This window comes from Malania oleifera, chromosome 8 (assembly GCF_029873635.1).
Source record: "Malania oleifera isolate guangnan ecotype guangnan chromosome 8, ASM2987363v1, whole genome shotgun sequence".
Classification (NCBI taxonomy): domain Eukaryota; kingdom Viridiplantae; phylum Streptophyta; class Magnoliopsida; order Santalales; family Ximeniaceae; genus Malania; species Malania oleifera.
In genome coordinates, this window is record NC_080424.1 from 35,952,381 (window position 1) to 35,970,064 (window position 17,684).

General features: G+C 36.3%; 1 protein-coding gene across 1 annotated transcript; it reads right to left on the reverse strand.

Annotated features, from left to right (window-relative positions):
• Nucleotides 1-56: 56 nt before the first annotated feature.
• LOC131161889 (shikimate kinase, chloroplastic-like) lies at nucleotides 57-17,439 on the reverse strand. Its single transcript, XM_058117904.1, has 11 exons — nucleotides 17,208-17,439; nucleotides 16,558-16,878; nucleotides 4,318-4,376; nucleotides 4,023-4,077; nucleotides 3,868-3,940; nucleotides 3,225-3,312; nucleotides 1,659-1,741; nucleotides 1,398-1,527; nucleotides 1,176-1,254; nucleotides 691-755; nucleotides 57-333 (listed from the first exon to the last, which is right to left on the reverse strand). The coding sequence occupies exons 2-11, from the start codon at nucleotides 16,778-16,780 to the stop codon at nucleotides 268-270; spliced, it is 921 nt and encodes a 306-aa protein (XP_057973887.1). The 5' UTR covers nucleotides 16,781-16,878; nucleotides 17,208-17,439; the 3' UTR covers nucleotides 57-267.
• Nucleotides 17,440-17,684: the final 245 nt, after the last annotated feature.

A 17,684-nucleotide genomic window follows, 5' to 3' on the forward strand; every position in this document is an offset into this window, starting at 1 on the left:
CATCGTGTTACCATATCATTTTGCTCTCTCACTAAACATGGTAAAGTCATCACATATTGTGTTAACACGTCATTTTCTGCTTAACACTGAATTATAAGTACAAAAGATGCGAGTATAGCTGGGGCATTTGTATCATTTATACATGCCATGCAATGCTATGTGGTTCTTTCAGGGTACTGAGCAAGGATAATACATTGATTAACTAAATATATAAAGCACATAAATAGCAACAGGCTGATGGAGAAACAAGAACCAAGAAATATTCAGCTAAGGAAACATTCTCGCGGACATGCCATTGCTGCGCTCTTGAAGATTCTCAATTTGTTCGAGTACCTAGCACCATTCAAGAGTATACAGATCAACTGAGGCGTAAAAAATTAATAAGTAAAATTGTTGCTTATTTCTAATCATCAATTTATTTTATTTCTTTATTTATTCCCAATATGAGGAGAGGAAGTTAAATTGCTAGCAAGTATCAACATGTCTTTAAAAATGTCCGTGCCTGGCCCATCCATGGACCTATCCAGAAGGCTGGACTGTGACAAACAGATTCCAACACCACCCAAAAATTTTAAAAGATAAAAATAAAAAGAAAAAAAAGAACTCATCCAAGTACTTGAAGGGTGGTCCACACAAATTGCATTCGTGCAACCAGAGCAGAAATAAAGTAATTGGAGGATTGAGACAAACCTCCATCGCTATAGCAGTTGGTGTGACATCAGATATATCTTCAAGACCCAGGTTAGCCATCATATCTGAAAAATCATTCAAATTTTATTCAAAGCTAATATCTAATTCACAAAATATACCATGGTTTCATTTAAAATTCTGTTTTCTAAACACCTGTCCATTCGCATTCATCTAGGTCGTAAGGAAATTTTGCTTACACAGTGAAGTAGTTGCAAGAAATTTAGAGTTCTTTTGGAGTAATTTCCAAGACCAGGTTTTAGTCAAACAAACAAAGCGACCTTCTCTTGTTCATATGATTGAATTTTTTTAAGGCACCTGCACATGCACAATCTCCCCTAACAGGGGACAAACCCCTGATGGCCCAACCTCCCCTCTGGGAAGTCAACAAATGAACCACTGAGCTACAAACCCAACCTCAATTTAGTCAAAAAATTACAAAGGTAGAAGATGGGAACATGGATCAAAAAGGGTATGAGGAGGCATACGTTGTAGGGAAACTGTTGCATCAGCATTGGCATATGCTTCAGCTCTCTTCTTTGAAAGAATAAACAGTCCCCTAAAAGCCTGCAGTGAAGTTGAAGAAGAAACTCAGTTTAATTATTTTTCAAACCCATTGTTAATTGATCCCTACAACATCAGGCCAAAGAAGAAAAAATGAAGGAATTATCATGGAGGAACAGTTTCAGACTGATGGAAATGATAACCACCATAGTGTATGGATCCCCTGGTTCAAAACTTAGAAGAGGACGAGAATCAGTTCCTACAGCAGCAATTCTCCTTGCCAAGGCATCTAAAGGCACATCTAAGAAGACCGTGATCCCCTGCCTCATATATTTCCTGAAAATGCAAGAGGAAAAATCACGGATATCATTTAAACAACTGACAAATGTCTGCAAGGCTGCCACAATACTTAAAGATACCAGACGACGTTTAAAAGATTGTCTAGTGTACTTATGGTAGTACTGTACCAGTTGATAGAGCGAACCACTGCACCGCCACCAGTGGCAACAACTTGTTGGGGAATTGTAGACAACTTCCGCAATGCCTCACTCTGGAAAAAAAAAAGAGGGGGTAACTATTTTTCCCTTCAAACATTAAAAGATATGTTCTAGAAAAAAATCAGTGCAAATTAAATGTATGCAAATGATTAGATTAATCCGTAAGAATGTAATGATGGTCAAATATTGTAGCCTCCAAATGGATTCTTGAATATATTATAGAAACAGAAGATGGGAGGGTAGGGGGAGCCTGAAGAAGTTAGAGGTTATTCAATACTGAAAACTTTTTCACCTTTCATGGTTATGTTTTACAGCAGTAAACCCTACCTAAAGGCTAGTAAAACCTTAAAAACACATGGAAACCTTCTAAACTAAACCTACACACATGATAATTAAAAACTTTTTTTTTCCATAAAATATTAAGAAAAATCAACTCAAAAAGAAAAATTACGTATGGATTCAACAGTTATGGGGTCACCATATACACGCAGTGGCTGTACAGCAGTCTTAAAAGAAGCAGTCTTTAAACTAAAAGAGATTGGAGAAATAATTTTGGCAAAACGTCTGCAGAACAACACTGAATCTCCCAAATATACATCAAATACCTTTTCATACTGACAGTGAGTCATAGAGTTAATGCACTTTAATCTGCCAGACGTTTAAAGTTTTATATATTGGTCACGGCAATTTTTTTTTTCCTAATGTGGTCACTGTGCATTCTAAATTGTTGGAATCCAGTGCAAACTTAGTGCAATTATTGGACTGAAATAGAGTGAAATTTTCACGGTATAGAAAATAAAGGGGCATTACAGAAAAAATTTTACAACAACCAAAATGAGCATTTAACTCTACAATTTTTAGCCCAAAAACTTTATTAGCACCCTTGTTATTCACATTTGAGCATATTTGTTCCTCTGCTTGATTGATCACGCCATCTAATTTCAACATAAAGACAAAGAAAGCACTTCTCATTCTAACTGGTACTTGCCAATTGGAAGGGGTCAATTGTAGAATACCAACATGCAGGGTTTGGAACATTTAAAAAGTAAAATCATTGGTTGAATGCTCATTTGCAAGTAGGCCATATGCAAATAATAAGAAAAATAATATTCTTAGAAGTTTCAAAATTGAACATTCGTTTTACTTGATGCCTTCCTATAGAGTCATCTTCTAATTTTTATTTTTATTTATTTATTTTTTTTCATATGCTCAAAAAATACATTACCTTCAAGATTTTATGTTGTATAGAAAAGTTGAAAGAAAACATAAGCATGAAAGAAAATATCAAAATCAAATCAAGAAATGGGTTTGAAAATCCTTCAAAGAGATGGAGAGGCCAATAAGTTATATGTGGCAAGGGATGTAAACATATAAATTTGCAGTTAAGTACATAAATATATAATGCATGACAAACTTTAAGGTTTTATCTATTAGTTAACGAGCAAACACATGTGCGCAAGTTCTGTACACCACATGCATGTGCGAATACACACATACACACAAAGTCACATACTTATATAATTGCAATGTTTCTACCTCATACTCTCTGAAGAAATTCTCACCACACTGCTCAAAGATCTGAGCCACAGGGGTCCCACCCAGAGACTGCTCCACATATCTGTCACTGGAGTATGAACATATGTGTAAATAGGCAATGAAGTAATTGCAATCCAGAAAAGCAGCAACTACGAAAAACAAAACAGCAATATACATCTTTCTCTGTTTGGACACCATAAATTATAATGTACAGTAGAATATGTTTATCTGTTAGGTATCTTTAAGTGCCTTATGAACTTGTTCTTGCAATGTCGAAGTTCATAAACCGACTCTGCTAGTAAATAGTAATCCAAAATATTCTACCTAGTTTTGAAATTATTACCCGAAAATACTTATTTTTTGGTTTCTTGAATTCAATACTGCATACTCGGATAAGATTTCAACAATTAGGTACCAACCAATGCAACACAAAGATGCTGAGTCAGATCCAAATTGGAGAGTCCATAAAAAAGGCATCTTCAATGAGAAAATAAAAACCTATTGCCCATGAAATGGTGGATACTACCTACTCATATGTGTTTCTGACACTGTTTTACAATCAATCAGATGGCTTCAAAATCACACATGCATCTTATGAAAGATTCATCAAATAAACCAAACAATGCAGAGCCCAGGCACAAACCTATCAACAAAAGAATAACCTAGCACTTCTGACAAAATCTTGCCCACTGTTGATTTTCCACAGCCCATCATTCCTGAAATTCACACCCCATAGAATTTAGTAACTAGTACAACTTTTAGTAATTACAACTTTCTATGCTTCAGAAACGAACTGACCAACAAGAAAGATACAGCGTCCATTCAAGAATGCCGCAACCTCCTCTGCCTTTTTCTGCAATTATACTAACATCCAATTAAATGGACAAAAAAATTCATTACATCACATCATTAACAGAAGCTATAATCACAATTTCAAGTTCAAATGCCATTAAACGCTATCGAAAAGCAATGCCATCTTTAAAAATATAATAAAATAAATAAATAAATTTGAATAATAAAAAAAAAAAAATAAAGACAGCTTTAATTATGTCAAACATTGTAGACTCAAATAAGCAACCACAAAACTCCATACCTTTAACAACCAATTTCCACAAAAACAAGCATTGAAATTTCCCGACTCCAGTGCAGGAGCTACAAAACAATTGCATTTATAATGAAAGGTCAATGACAGAAAATAAAAATGAAACAATTCCAATAGATGATGCAGGTGGTGAAAAAAATGTACTAGAGGAAACTTGATTCAAGGCATAAAGTTTACTCATGATATCACAATCAGGACAACATGAAGTCATCATAAATGGTAAATGTCTTTAAAACTGCTCTTCGTTCAAAATTCATTTTGGTTTATTGCATGGTGAAGACCACAAACATGCATCTGATCATAGTTGCAGGGGAATCATGGAATATAATTGATTTCAAAGCATGCCGTGTGTTACATATGTGTGCATATGTGCACACTTCTGTATGTGCTTGTATGCACAAGGAAATGATTCAAGAACTCAGCATTGTGCCAAGTGCTAATCCAATGAGGATTAGCAATACATGGTAAGCTGTTCCACCTTTCCAACAACTAAAATGACCTGAATGCAGGGAATTTTGCTCAAGGATTGACCAGTTACTTGTTTCAAGATGTAGATTAAGTAATTAGACTAGCGTCTTCTGATGTTCTCTGTACTAAAAATTCCACAAAATACTAAATTGAGAGGCATTACAACGTCAGTTGCATGCTTGCATACACATTACATGAATACTAATTATATATGCATATGCTCGTTCCCATGCATACAATAGATGCAGGAGGGAGAGAGAGAGAGAGAGAGAGAGAGAGAGTTTTGATCTACATTTGTATCAAGCATTATTAGTCCATTCATTCTTACCCAATGTGTATTTGATGTCAGTTGTATGTCCTAAAACTCAATCAATTGGCCAGGAGATTTTGTGATTCTTCGTATTATAATTGATTAAACAAAATTTAATTATTTATATTCATGCATTTGTAATCATTATCAAATGAAGAAGTCCATAGAATGAACTTAAGAATCTAATGACCCATTCAGTTTTGAAAAACAGTTTTCATTTTCCATTTTACTTTTTCAAAAAATTACAAAAAAATTATCTAATTTTTCATTTTTACAAAATTTGCATGAAATAAATGAATAGCAATAAACAATTTTGACACTATTTGCTTGTGAAAATAGTTTTATTTTTTATTTTTCAAATAACTACAAAAATACCACCTTATTTTCCAATTTTCCAAATTTATATAGAAAAGTTGAAAATTATTTTTTTAGATTTCTAACTTTTACTTTCCATATAGGAGCATGGAATCTAGAGGTTGGACTTTGATTTGTATGGATTATGGATAGAATTTCTTCTAAATCCACACAAATCTGGATTCAAGCCCCAAAATTCTAGTTCTAAATATTATAGTATATATATTTTGTAAAATTGGTCTTTTTTTATTGTTTTAAAATTTAGAAATAAAAAATGAAAAGTTGTTTTGCACATTTAAACAAACTCTTTATTTTCTACCTTTTTTAATATGAATCTTGAGAAATTTAAAGTAAGCTAAAATCTTTATAGTCCTTTAGAAAACTAAAAATTGAAAACCAAGAATGTTTTTCACAACTAAATGGGTCTTAAGTTTCTAAGAAAGGTTAAGAACATTAGACTTATACTTCTTAGCGCTTAATTCTATAATGTTCCTAGTCATAATATTTTTTTATAGAAAAAGGATACCATAAATAGAAAAGAAAGAGAATTACAAAAGAATGGAGGATAAGACATACTCCCAAAGACAACCACAAAACAATTACAGAAAGCCCCCCCCCCCCCCCCCCCCTTCTTCCAATCTATTTGAAGATCAGACCAACTAAAAGGAAGCAAGGAAACCAATTTTCTATCCTATAATGCTCCTAGTCATAGCATTGCGAATTGGACATTGACAGTTTGGATAAACTAGCATATTACGTCTACATTTTAGTAGTGAGTAGTTTTAAGTTATCTATGTAAAGAAACTAAGACAAGTCTAGGAGTGCTTGTTAGAGAGCAAGTACACACAGACAAGGATAAAAATATCTAAATAGAGTTCTTCTGCTGTCACATAGATGTTCTCACTCATAGTTGTGTGAACTGCCCCTAGATGTGAGGTTTCATGCTTGTATTGTATTGAGCTTCTAAATTTTGACTAATTTCACCAAAAAACTGACACATGGATTGGATTTAGTGGTTTGAGTATGGAGGTGGATGAGAGCACCACATAAGATCTGTCACTCTCAAAAGATAATGTACTATGTCCCTAATCGTTATGTGGCTTGGAGAATTGGTCAAGGTTAAATGAGGAGTAGAGCAAGGATTTTAATTTCATAACTGGGTCGTATTTCTTCTTTTTTGATAAACAAAAAACTTTATTAGAAAAAGAGAGTAACAGTATAGCATACATGTGAGAAAGAAAATAGGGAGGATAAGATATCCTCCCAAGATAAAAGGACAAAACAGGAAAACCCTGTTAAAGCTTGATATAAATTGTTGGCCAAACACCCAAAAGCTCAAGTGATAATCTAATATGGTATCAGAGCTAGTTACTGGGATGTCCTGGGTTCTAGCCTCATTGCCCATGTTTATTGTGTGATGTTTAAAAAATTATTATATTCCCTATAATGGGTGTTATTTTATCATGTGGTTATCTCTCCATGAGCTATCGGGATGCATGTGTGGAGGAGTGAAGCTTGATATACATCGTTAGCCGACAACCTAACTGCTTCAGCTTTTAGGCAAAGTGATAATCTAACAAACCCAAAAAACAAATAATTATAGAACAGCTATACTAGAGCAAAGCAACCCAATCCATTGCAAATCAGCCATAGGTAAATGCCAAAAGAAACCATTCGACAAAACCATGACGATGCAAGGAAAGGCACTCTATTCCAAAAAAAAAAAACGTCAGAAGAAGAAGCCACTCTTAAAAATTTTGGCACCTCTCTTCATCCAAATGCACCAAAAAATAGTCATACCTTATCATAGAGCACCGCCACATAGCCTTTTCTCTCCTTTCTTTTCCCAAAACCCCCAAAACTCATAGCATGAATCCTCCAAAGTGTAGGGACACACCTAATTCTCTCCAAAAACATTAAACAAGTTGCTCCAAAGGGTCCAGGAGAAATAGCAATGTAGGAACTAAAAAAAAACAAGTCTCTCCACTCTTAAAGCAGAGGAAACACACGTCAAGGGATAAAGATTTGTTTGGTCTACATTTCTGAAGCATGTCATTAATGTTAATTTTTCCCAAGAATGCTGGCCACATAAAGGCCTTAATCTTTGGAGGAACTTTAGCTTCGCAAATGAAAGAGTGGGGCAAAAGAAAAGCATTAGGATCATGAGTCACTTAGAAGCTCAACAACTGATGAATAAGATTGTTTTGTGGCCGTCTGATCCTAGAGAACGAATTTCATACAGATTGTCATAAAAGGAAGGCAAAAAATGGCTAGGGCAAATTGGAAAATTTGCAATGCTCAGCAAATTATGATGGAAAACCTGAAAATGCCTGCAGGTACTCGCACCGCAAGTCATACTTGACAATGAGTTTTAACAAAAATTCTCATATTTCAAAAATCAAATTATGACGGAAAGGCCTAATAAGGATCAGGTCTAATTTAGTTTTTGTTATAGTTTTTTTTTTTTTCTTTCCTTTTGTTGGTTTTTTTTTTTTTTTTTTACTTTTTTGAGGATGGGTTTCCCTCTCCTAGATTGTATTCTCTAATTCTTCTTTCTCAATACACTTCCTCTTATTATTAAAAAAAAAATTAAATTCAAATCTAAAGACGTAGACTTTTCAAAGTAGCCAGGTAATGAATTTATAAATAAATTCATCTCAAATTCATCACCCTTAGATAACAAATAATGAATTTGTAAGTGTATGTACTCCAAATTCTGGAATTTGAAAAATGTGTTTAAAATGTGCATATCAAATAGAAATTAGTGTTCTCAAATGTAAGCATTAATGAGAGTTCTAATTCAAATTAGTTCGAAAGAGTTCTACCTCAAATTAATTTGAAAGAGTTCTAATCGAAACATTAATGAAGATCAAAGTGTTGTAGTTCTAATTCTAACAAGGAGGGGCAACTTTGAAATAAGAAACATTAAACACTAGTTGCAACTAGGGTTATGGGGACCCATAGGGACTCGCCACACTCTCTTCACTACATTAATCATTTGATCCAAAAGTTGGAATTCTTCAATTCTCTCCCTTTATTGTGTTTTTTTTTTTTTTTTTTCCTTTCTTTGATAGAAAAAGAAATTTATTAGAAGAGAGAAGAATGTACATCAGAAAAAGAAACAGGAAAAGAAAAAAAACAGAGAGGATAAAAAATCCCCCCTCTACATCAATAACAAAAAATTACAACAAAAAAAACCATCATAAACTGAAAACCAACTCAATGGAGCAGAGTCAACCAATCCCGCTGCAGGCCTTCCAAATAAACATGACGAAAAAAGCCATTAGCTGACACCCATAGTGAGGCAAGATAAACCACTCTACTCCAAAGAAAGTTATTAACAGTAGCCACCCCTTTGAATATTCTAGCATTCCACTCCCACCAGATACACCAAATGACAGCCATAGCAGTGCAACCACAAGGCTTACCTATCCTTCCGTTTTCCAAAACCTCTAAATGTGATGGTGTAAAAAGCCGTCAAGGTAAAGTGGCAAATCCGGTCTTCACCATAGATACCAAATAGTTTGTTCCAGACAACCCCAATAAAAGGGTAATGAAGAAACAGACATGAGCAAGTCTTCCCACTTCTCAAACAAAAAACACAAAACAGATAGTGATAGGGCCCTATTAGGCCTTCTCTTCTGAAGCACATCATTAGTATCAATTCTCTTTCTTTTTTATGCAATCAAATGTAGCCAGATCATGGATTTATGCATCTTTTTACCATTATAATTTATTTCTGTTACATGTTGCATGCATGGTTTTCTTACATTTTCTATGTGAATGGCTTTTCAAGTCCCTTTCTAGGCATGTATATTTCACTCACTAAGCATCCGCAATAGAGTCTTAGAGAATTTAATGCTTAACATAATTGCAATCTCCCACCACAATCCAAATTCAGAGGTTCCAATTTTTGCAGCACACGCTGCTGGACACTTCTTTTAGCACCCTATATGTCAGAATCCTAAAGATGGGTGCAGTAAATCTGATAAAGGAATCAATTGATATTTGATAACATATGTGCTAACAAGCACAACCACACAGTGATAAAAAAAAATTGTATGGGGTACATAATCTAGCCTGTTTTTGACAATAATGATGTGCCTGCACACATTACAAAGTATTACTGGAATGTGCAATTTACATTAAAAAATAAGGACCAAGATTGAGTTAGCCTTTGTTTGAAATGTAAACAAAAAATTCAAAACCTACATGCACCAAACTAAATCAAAATCATGAAATGATATGCGGATGGAAAAAAATACTCAGGTAGAGGACATGCGAAAGTGAAACAGTAAGCAGAACACCAACACAAACAAGACAAAAGAGCAAGATGCAACACAAGAAATTTATAATGTTTACCAATGACAGGGCTGTGACCAAGGTAGAGGCAATCCAGGAGCTCTAATACTAATGACACAAATTGACAGTAAAATGGATTCTTAAAAGTTACAAAATAAAGTACCCATTAATTTGAAGTTGGGTCAGCCATTGGGTGCTATTGGGCTTTACTCAAATGTATTTAAAGGGCAGCCCACTCCAACTAACTTGTTTTCTCTGGAGCAGGCTGAGACATAACTCAGGCTTTGCAAGGCCTTTTTTGTTAGATATCATGCCCAAAGCTCATTGGAGAATTCCATGGAGCATTCCTTGTATTCAGGTAAATCACCGTATACACAGGCCCAAAGTTTGGAAGAGGTGGCTGCCGAGATGGGTGACAAACACATATGGGCACTGCAAACTTAGTTTTGGGGAGAAGAAGGAGGTAGAGGACAAACAACATTGTAGTACCTTTTCTATGACAGAGGTAGACTCTGGATGAGCAACACAAGAAGTTAATTGGTGGGCAGACAGATGGGCGAAGAGATATATTGAAGATAGATGAGTTCACCAGTGGGTTCCTATGGAAAGTGGGTATAAGGAGGTTCTTGTGGAGGACAATGGTTTGATTGTTTAAAATGGGAATCAAGATGATGCAAGCCTTAGTAACGAGAAGCAAGGATGAATGGGGTAAAGGAGCCTCAAGTTGATGATAAGGCTGCAGCATTAAAAGTTTACACTCATGGGAGGCAGAAGGACAAGGGAACTAGGGATGACTCAATTGGGAAGTCTCAGGGCAGATGGGGGGCCAGTTAAGTTCCTCAAAAAACATAGTGATGGTAAATTTTACATTGAAGACTCAAATGGATTGAAAACAGTCTTAAATAGAAAAGTTGGTCGGGAAACTTCACTGGAGAATAAGTAGGAAGACGCATTACATGAGGGTGACATGGTTAGTGATTTTGGTTGTGATGAAGAGCTTTTCTTAGATGAGGTTTGTGAGCACTTGGTTCTGGATTAGATGATTCTGATTTATGGGGGCTCACTCTTCATCTCCAATGGACGATCTAGAGAGAGCTCTTGGTTAGAGGAATGATGAATTAGAAGAAGTAGAAGATAAGATTGAGCAGAATGAGATCCATACTGTCATATTCAACATAATCTAGATAAAAAAAAAGGTATGCAACTAGCAGACACAAAAGGAAAGAAAGTTTGCTTGGATGGAGGCATAATCAAGCCTAAGAAGGGGCAACAGGAATTGGCTACTTGGCAGTGTTCCATCTATTACGATGGGAAAGGTCTGAAAAAGGGTTTTCTTAGGCAGTGTTTTGTTTAGGCATAGGTAGGGTCTTGGGTGGAGGGTAGTAGTGGTTTGGAATCTTTGGATTGTGGGCAGTTTAGGCTTGGGGTGGTCTTTAATGTTTGTTTTTTTATTTTCTTTATTCCTTTCTTCCACATCGTTACTTACAATCCTACATTGAGTGCCCATTTGGTATCAGAGCCAAGTTGCTTAAAGACTCCTTTGGAGCCTCCATCACTCCTTGAGTGATGGACCTCTTTGCCCACAATAGAGGTGATTGTCCCAAACCCACTATGCTCTGTGGTTGCCACATTTAGTGTGAATCCTCCACATCAGAACAATGATGGGCAGAACCAGACAGTAGGTTTCATTATAAGCTTCCCTTTTCTCTTTAAGTCATTAGAGAATAAGACCTAAGGTGTCCTTGACCTGTTTGAAGGCCGTGGAAGGCTGTGTTTTGGTCTGGCAGAATTGGATTAATAAAAAGCAAGGTAGCTTTGACTGATTCTATGTTTTGTTCCACAAGTTGGGCAAGAGATCTATTCACTTTTAGGTTGTGAGAGGAGGTTCTGATCGTGTCAATTAAGAAGTCATGTCTTCCAGAACCATGTTGATTCCATCTCCTTCCCCAAAATCTTCATCTGCCTTAGCCTAGATTGTCGTGACTATATGTATGAAGTAGATTATGTACCAGAAGATAGACTTGTCCCTCAAACCAAGAGTCCTTAGATTACAAACCCATATTACGTCTATGACAAAACCAAATACCCTCTAAACATCCTGAAGAAATTCACTGTACTGAGAGGTATTAAAGAAGTCATTGAGGCTTCTCCATTCGATTCGAACAAGAGAAATACATGGAACTCTTACAAGAGAAGTATTACAAGAGACGTCTTTGCTCTCCCTAGCTAAAGGCTAGAACCTCCTTTAAATAGATGAGGAGCGAAGGAATACGCCATGGCATCTTGGAATATGCCACAAACATAATCTTTTTCCTTATCTCCTTTACACAACTTTTGATAAAACTAAAGCTGACTGACAATGACAATACAAATAAAGATAAAGTTGATAATGATAATACAAATAAAGCTGAAGCTGGTTGACAATGACAATACACATAAAGATAAAACTGAAAATGATAATACAGATAAAGATAAAGATAACAAGTTGGGCACAATTGCTTCAGTGGTCCATTGTTGCCCTACATTCCTCCTCTTCTTCAACTGGGTAGACTGCCATTATCTTCAGGTCTTTGATTGTCCCATTATTCTCTAGATAAAAGGTGTACCCATTTATATTAAGCTTCATCCATAATGCTTAATCAAGGCAACATTATTTTGGTCAAACCTTCCAAACAAAGATCTTCTCATTGGATTCGATATCATTCAGCACTTAAACAACGTCTAGTGGACAACACAAGGTTTAAAATTTAAATCATATTTGTTACAATGGACCAAGACCCCTAATCTCTTCCAGATCACTCCGTCTTTGGAGGGGATTAGGACACGATTAATTCGAGAAAATTGTGCTGACAATCATAGTGAGTTTTTGAAGAAATGCCCAAAACCTTTATGGAAGAATCCAGAGTTCTTTGTCAGTCTCCCCTTCAAAAAGAATGAAGATATCAACCCAACTAAAGTCAGTCACAAGGGGGTGAATCTAGAGCACTATTCTTTGGCCCAGAATGAGTTAAATCAACTTCAAAAAGAATGGCTCATTGAACCAACAAGGTCGCAGTGGGCTTGTGAAGCCTTCTATGTCAACAAAATGGTTGAACAATCTCGAGGAAAGCTTAGGCTCGTCATCAACTACCAGCCCCTCAACCATTTTCTTGCTAATGAGAAGTTTTCATTGCCAAATAGGACCAGCCTGTTTTCACAATTATCAGAGGTCCAAATCTTTTCAAAATTTGACTTGGAGGCAGGCTTTTGGCAATTGGGCGTCCAACCAAATGACAAGCCCAAGACGGCCTTCTACATACCTAATTTCCACTACCAATGGACTGTTATGTCATTTGGGCTCAAAGTGGCCTCATCCATATTCCAAAAAGCAATGATCAAGATCTTCCAGCCCATACTTCATCATGCCCTGATCTATATTGATGATATCCTTTTGTTTTCAAAGGATACAACATCACATGCTGAGCTTCTAAATCAGTTCACAAATATTGTGAAGCACTACGAAATTATGTTATCAGAAAAGAAAATGATTATTGGTGTTGAGATAGTTGATTTTCTTGGGATGAAGATTAGCCAAAGGCAATATGAGCTGCAACCACATATTGCTACATAGCTCAGCACCTTTCCAAATAGCCCGATGACAACAAAACAATTGCAGCAGTTTCTTGGTATTGTCAATTATATGGCAAGCTTTACCCAAAACTGACAACTTACACAACACCACTCCACCAGCGTTTGAAAAAGAAATATGTGCCCCCTTGGGAAGCTAAACACACAGAGGCGGTAAAGTCACTCAAAGAAATGACCACAAAATTATCACTAATCCAGATTCCTGACAAAGGAAAAAGAATCTTGCTAACTGATGCTAGTGATTTTTATTGGGACGCGACTTTAATCGAGGAAAAAAAAGACGGGACTAGACATATTTGTGGATACAAGAGTGGAGCATTTAAAGAATCAAAATCACACTATCACTCCACTTTCAAAGAAATATTGGCAGTAAAAAAGTTCAAATTCCATCTGATTGGACATACTTTTACGACCGAAATGGATATGTCCTCCTTTCCAAAGATGATCCAATTCAAGCAGAAGATCCTCCCGCAAGGACAACTTCTTAGATGGACGAACTGGTTTTTACGATATAAATTTGAAGTAAAGCACATCAAAGGGAAGTACAACATTCTTAGTGACTTCCTCTCAAGACCAACAAATCCCCAAACTCATCTCCGGCTTCTCTTCCTCATGGCATCCTCATCTTACTCATCTTTTTCAAAACTTGTCTAGACCCTTCCCAGTGATACCCAAGATAACATCCTTAGCCACACCATTGATAAGGGAAATCACAAAATGATCCAAGGCCTCCAGTCCCTTCTCCTCTTAAAATACAATTTAGTCGATGCACCAATAAAATACTTGGACAGGCACCCTCTTTTTTATATATCAATGGTCTTTGGGTTCCCACACTTTCCCATTTGACCTTTCCTAAGGAGGCATTCCTCCTTCTCTGGTACCTTGCAAGTACCTACCGTCTCGGTATGATCCTTCACAAATCCTGAACCTATGCCTTCATAACAAATCGGAGACAAAGACTGCGCCATTGTTTTTCAAAACAAAAGCACAATGGGTTGAGCAATTAAATTTCATTATTGGTCCCCATATTTGTTGGTTATTTTCCACCTCAAAGGTGAGATCCAAATCCAAGACGGAGGATATAGAGTTTCAAAGAAAATCACTTTGCGGATCCGCACCTATTAGCACATAATTGGATTGATACAGGGAAAATACTATGTCACATAAATCAGATTGACCTAGATAAATGACCACAAGATTTATTCAACCCAGTTCACTTTTAGGATGATGGGAGAGCCAAAAGCTCCCATTACCCAGTTTTGTTTCCCCATTTCTATAGTACTTACCTAATGAACAGGTTGACACTTTATTATGTGGAACAAACAAAGAGTCATGGGACAATCAAAGGCCTGAAGATAATGGCGGTCTACCTAGCAAAAGAAGAGGAGGAATACACGGCAAGAATGGACCACTGAAGCAATGGACCACTGAAGGACTACTGAAGCAAGTGTGCCTAGCTTTATCTTCATCTTTATCTTTATCTTTATCTGTATTATCATTTTCAGCTTTATCTTTATGTGTATTTTCATTGTCAATCAACTTTAGCTTTATTTGTAGTATCATTTTCAATTTTATCTTTATTTGTATTGTTATTGTCAATCAACTTTAGTTTTATCAAAAGTTGTGCAAAAGAGATAAGGAAAAAGATTATGTTAGTGGTATATTCCAAGATGCTGTGGCATATTCCCTTGCTCCTCGTATATTTAAAGGAGGTTCCAGCCTCTAACTAGGCGAAGCAAGTGAGAGGAAAAGAAGTCTCTTGTAAGACTTCTCTTGTAAGAGTTCCATGTATTTCTCTTGTTATTGGTCTTGTACCCCGTTTTACTATTAATGAAATATCTTTTAGTGTGTTCATATTACATTTTGTTCCTTTCTTCCACATCCCTACTTACAATCCTACACTAAGTGCCCATTCTTCTTTATATATATTAAAAAAAAATTACAAAAATAGAAGCATACAACCCAATGCCAAACTGTGTGCTTATTAAGCAGAGCACAATGAGCAGATGTCTAGTACAGTTATTATTCAAGATAAAATCCAGCATGTAAGGGATTTATAATGGCAACTCACTAAATCATACAAACAATACTCACATGTGTGCTGAACAAAAGTGAACTTCAATATCAACTCATCTCATAAATTCAAAACAAAATTTAAACTATATATGACCATGTGTTTGAGAGCTTGGTTTTCGGGCCTTGGATTTAGATTTGTGGGTTTGCATAGGATGTAGTGCAAAATTGTATTGAATTTTATCCAAATATACATAAATCTAAATCTAAGGGTTGAAATTCATGCTCCCAAACACAACCTAAGGTTTCACAAACATAGCTGAATGAGATAATGAAACATTTTGTATATGACGCACCAAAAATGCACTCTTTAAAGGTGCCAAAGGAAAGCAACTTATTCCATTGTGGGGTAAGTAGCCCTCAAAGCATATGTATTTGTCAAAACTTAATTATTTTTCCCCCATCAAAATTTATACTATTACAAACCAACCAAGGTTTGAGAATAGAAGGCAGAATATAAGAAATAGAGTTGAAAAGGATAAAGTGCTCAGCAAAGCGAAATCCCTGATTTAGTGCATAGTATGTAATCCGTCAATTCGCCCACTTTAAACTCAAACCAGAATTCAAATAACAATTTATAACTTAATAATGATATTAAACATTAGTATACCACTTTGAGTGATTATTTTTAATAGTATTTGATATAGAAAGAAAATATAGTGAAAAAATGAGTTTTATTATTTTTATTTTTTCTTTTTCTTTAGAAAAAAAATCTTTGATCCAAATAGACTCCTAACAGAAAGGAATTTAAGATAAATTTGCCATGTCATCAAATTGAAGCTGGCAGAGAATGGAGAGTCGCTGAAACAGATGTGGTAGCTTTCTTTGCCACCAGGAATAACCCATCGCCTACAGTAATTGATGAGGATATCAACTTGTGTTCGCAGGACTTTATGCGTGCACTGTTGTTTCTGTGCCTGTTCTTGTCCGGCTACATTTCCTTTTTTGGTTTGACCATTTGCTCAGGTTATCGTTCCCAGGCCACAAGGTATTTTGCTCTATTTGTTAATAGTCCTCTTTTGTTCTTTTTCTTCTCTTGGGGCAAAATTTCCAATTTCTAAGGAAAATAAATAAAGACAAAAAGAAGAAGAACTCACCTTTAGCGTTTCTACATGAGTAGGAAATCACCAAGTCCCTGCGCATCTGCCAAGTTGACTCGTTTCTCCATTGTAAATCACTCAAATCAATCATCCGAAGAACACTATTATTCTCCTTCTTACGTCTATGAGATACTGTCATCAAACCGTTGGAATTTTTTCCAATCTTCTCCGAACCAGTCCACGCCGCGAAGTGTAACGCAGGTCCACGCACGGACCCCATGCTTGAACCGCTTTCTCGAGAAAAATCAGCAGTCTTGGGGGAAATATTTACAGTCTGGGCGGAGAAAATGTTTTCCGCGGTCACAGAAATGCTGCAGACTAACCAAATTCCACAGAGACGGGAATCAAGATCCACAATGAAACAAAATTAATATAACTACACTTTCACAACTTGTAACCAAAGGAATTCCATGTATTCTTTCAGTACATTTTTTTCTACGCCAAAAAAAAAAAAAAAAAAAAAATGCAGCGCAGGTGCAACCAACGCAAGGGCAGGACTAGTGAAAGCATAAATAAACATCTCGATATTTTCTCCGGGAACGGGAATAATAATTTTTTTTCCCGACGAAACAAATAGAGGCAATGAGGTTAGCTAATGAATGGAAGAGGGCTGTGGGAGAAGACCATGAAACAACGGGAATAATTACCAGAAGCCTGGGGAGGAAGGTGAAGAGGCGCAGAATGGGCCGCAGCCGGCCGCAGCAGATGCACATGATAGCAAAGAGGAACAAGACAAAGGACAAGGTAGAAGTTTTCTTCTTCGCGTTATTTATACGGGCGCCATATCCCAGTGCTGTCTCCAAAAGTCCGCCCATGGGGACCGTACCTTGTGCGACCACTGACCGGTTGAGAAATCGCTCTCTCCTATAGTTCCTCCTTAAGGTCTTGAGTTGAGTCGAGAGGCCGTTTTTACTGTCCTTGTAATCACAGCTTACCTCCAACCTTTCCAACATACGTTAGTTACTAGGCTATGTTATGTCAACTCGTCATTGTCAATAAGGACCTGCTGACAGCTGGAGATGAATTGTTGATGCAAATTTCCCAAAGAAATTAGTGAGGGGATAATCCTGCACAAAGAAATGTTTCCCTTGTAGGAACACGTGTGCACTAGTACGCATACTCTT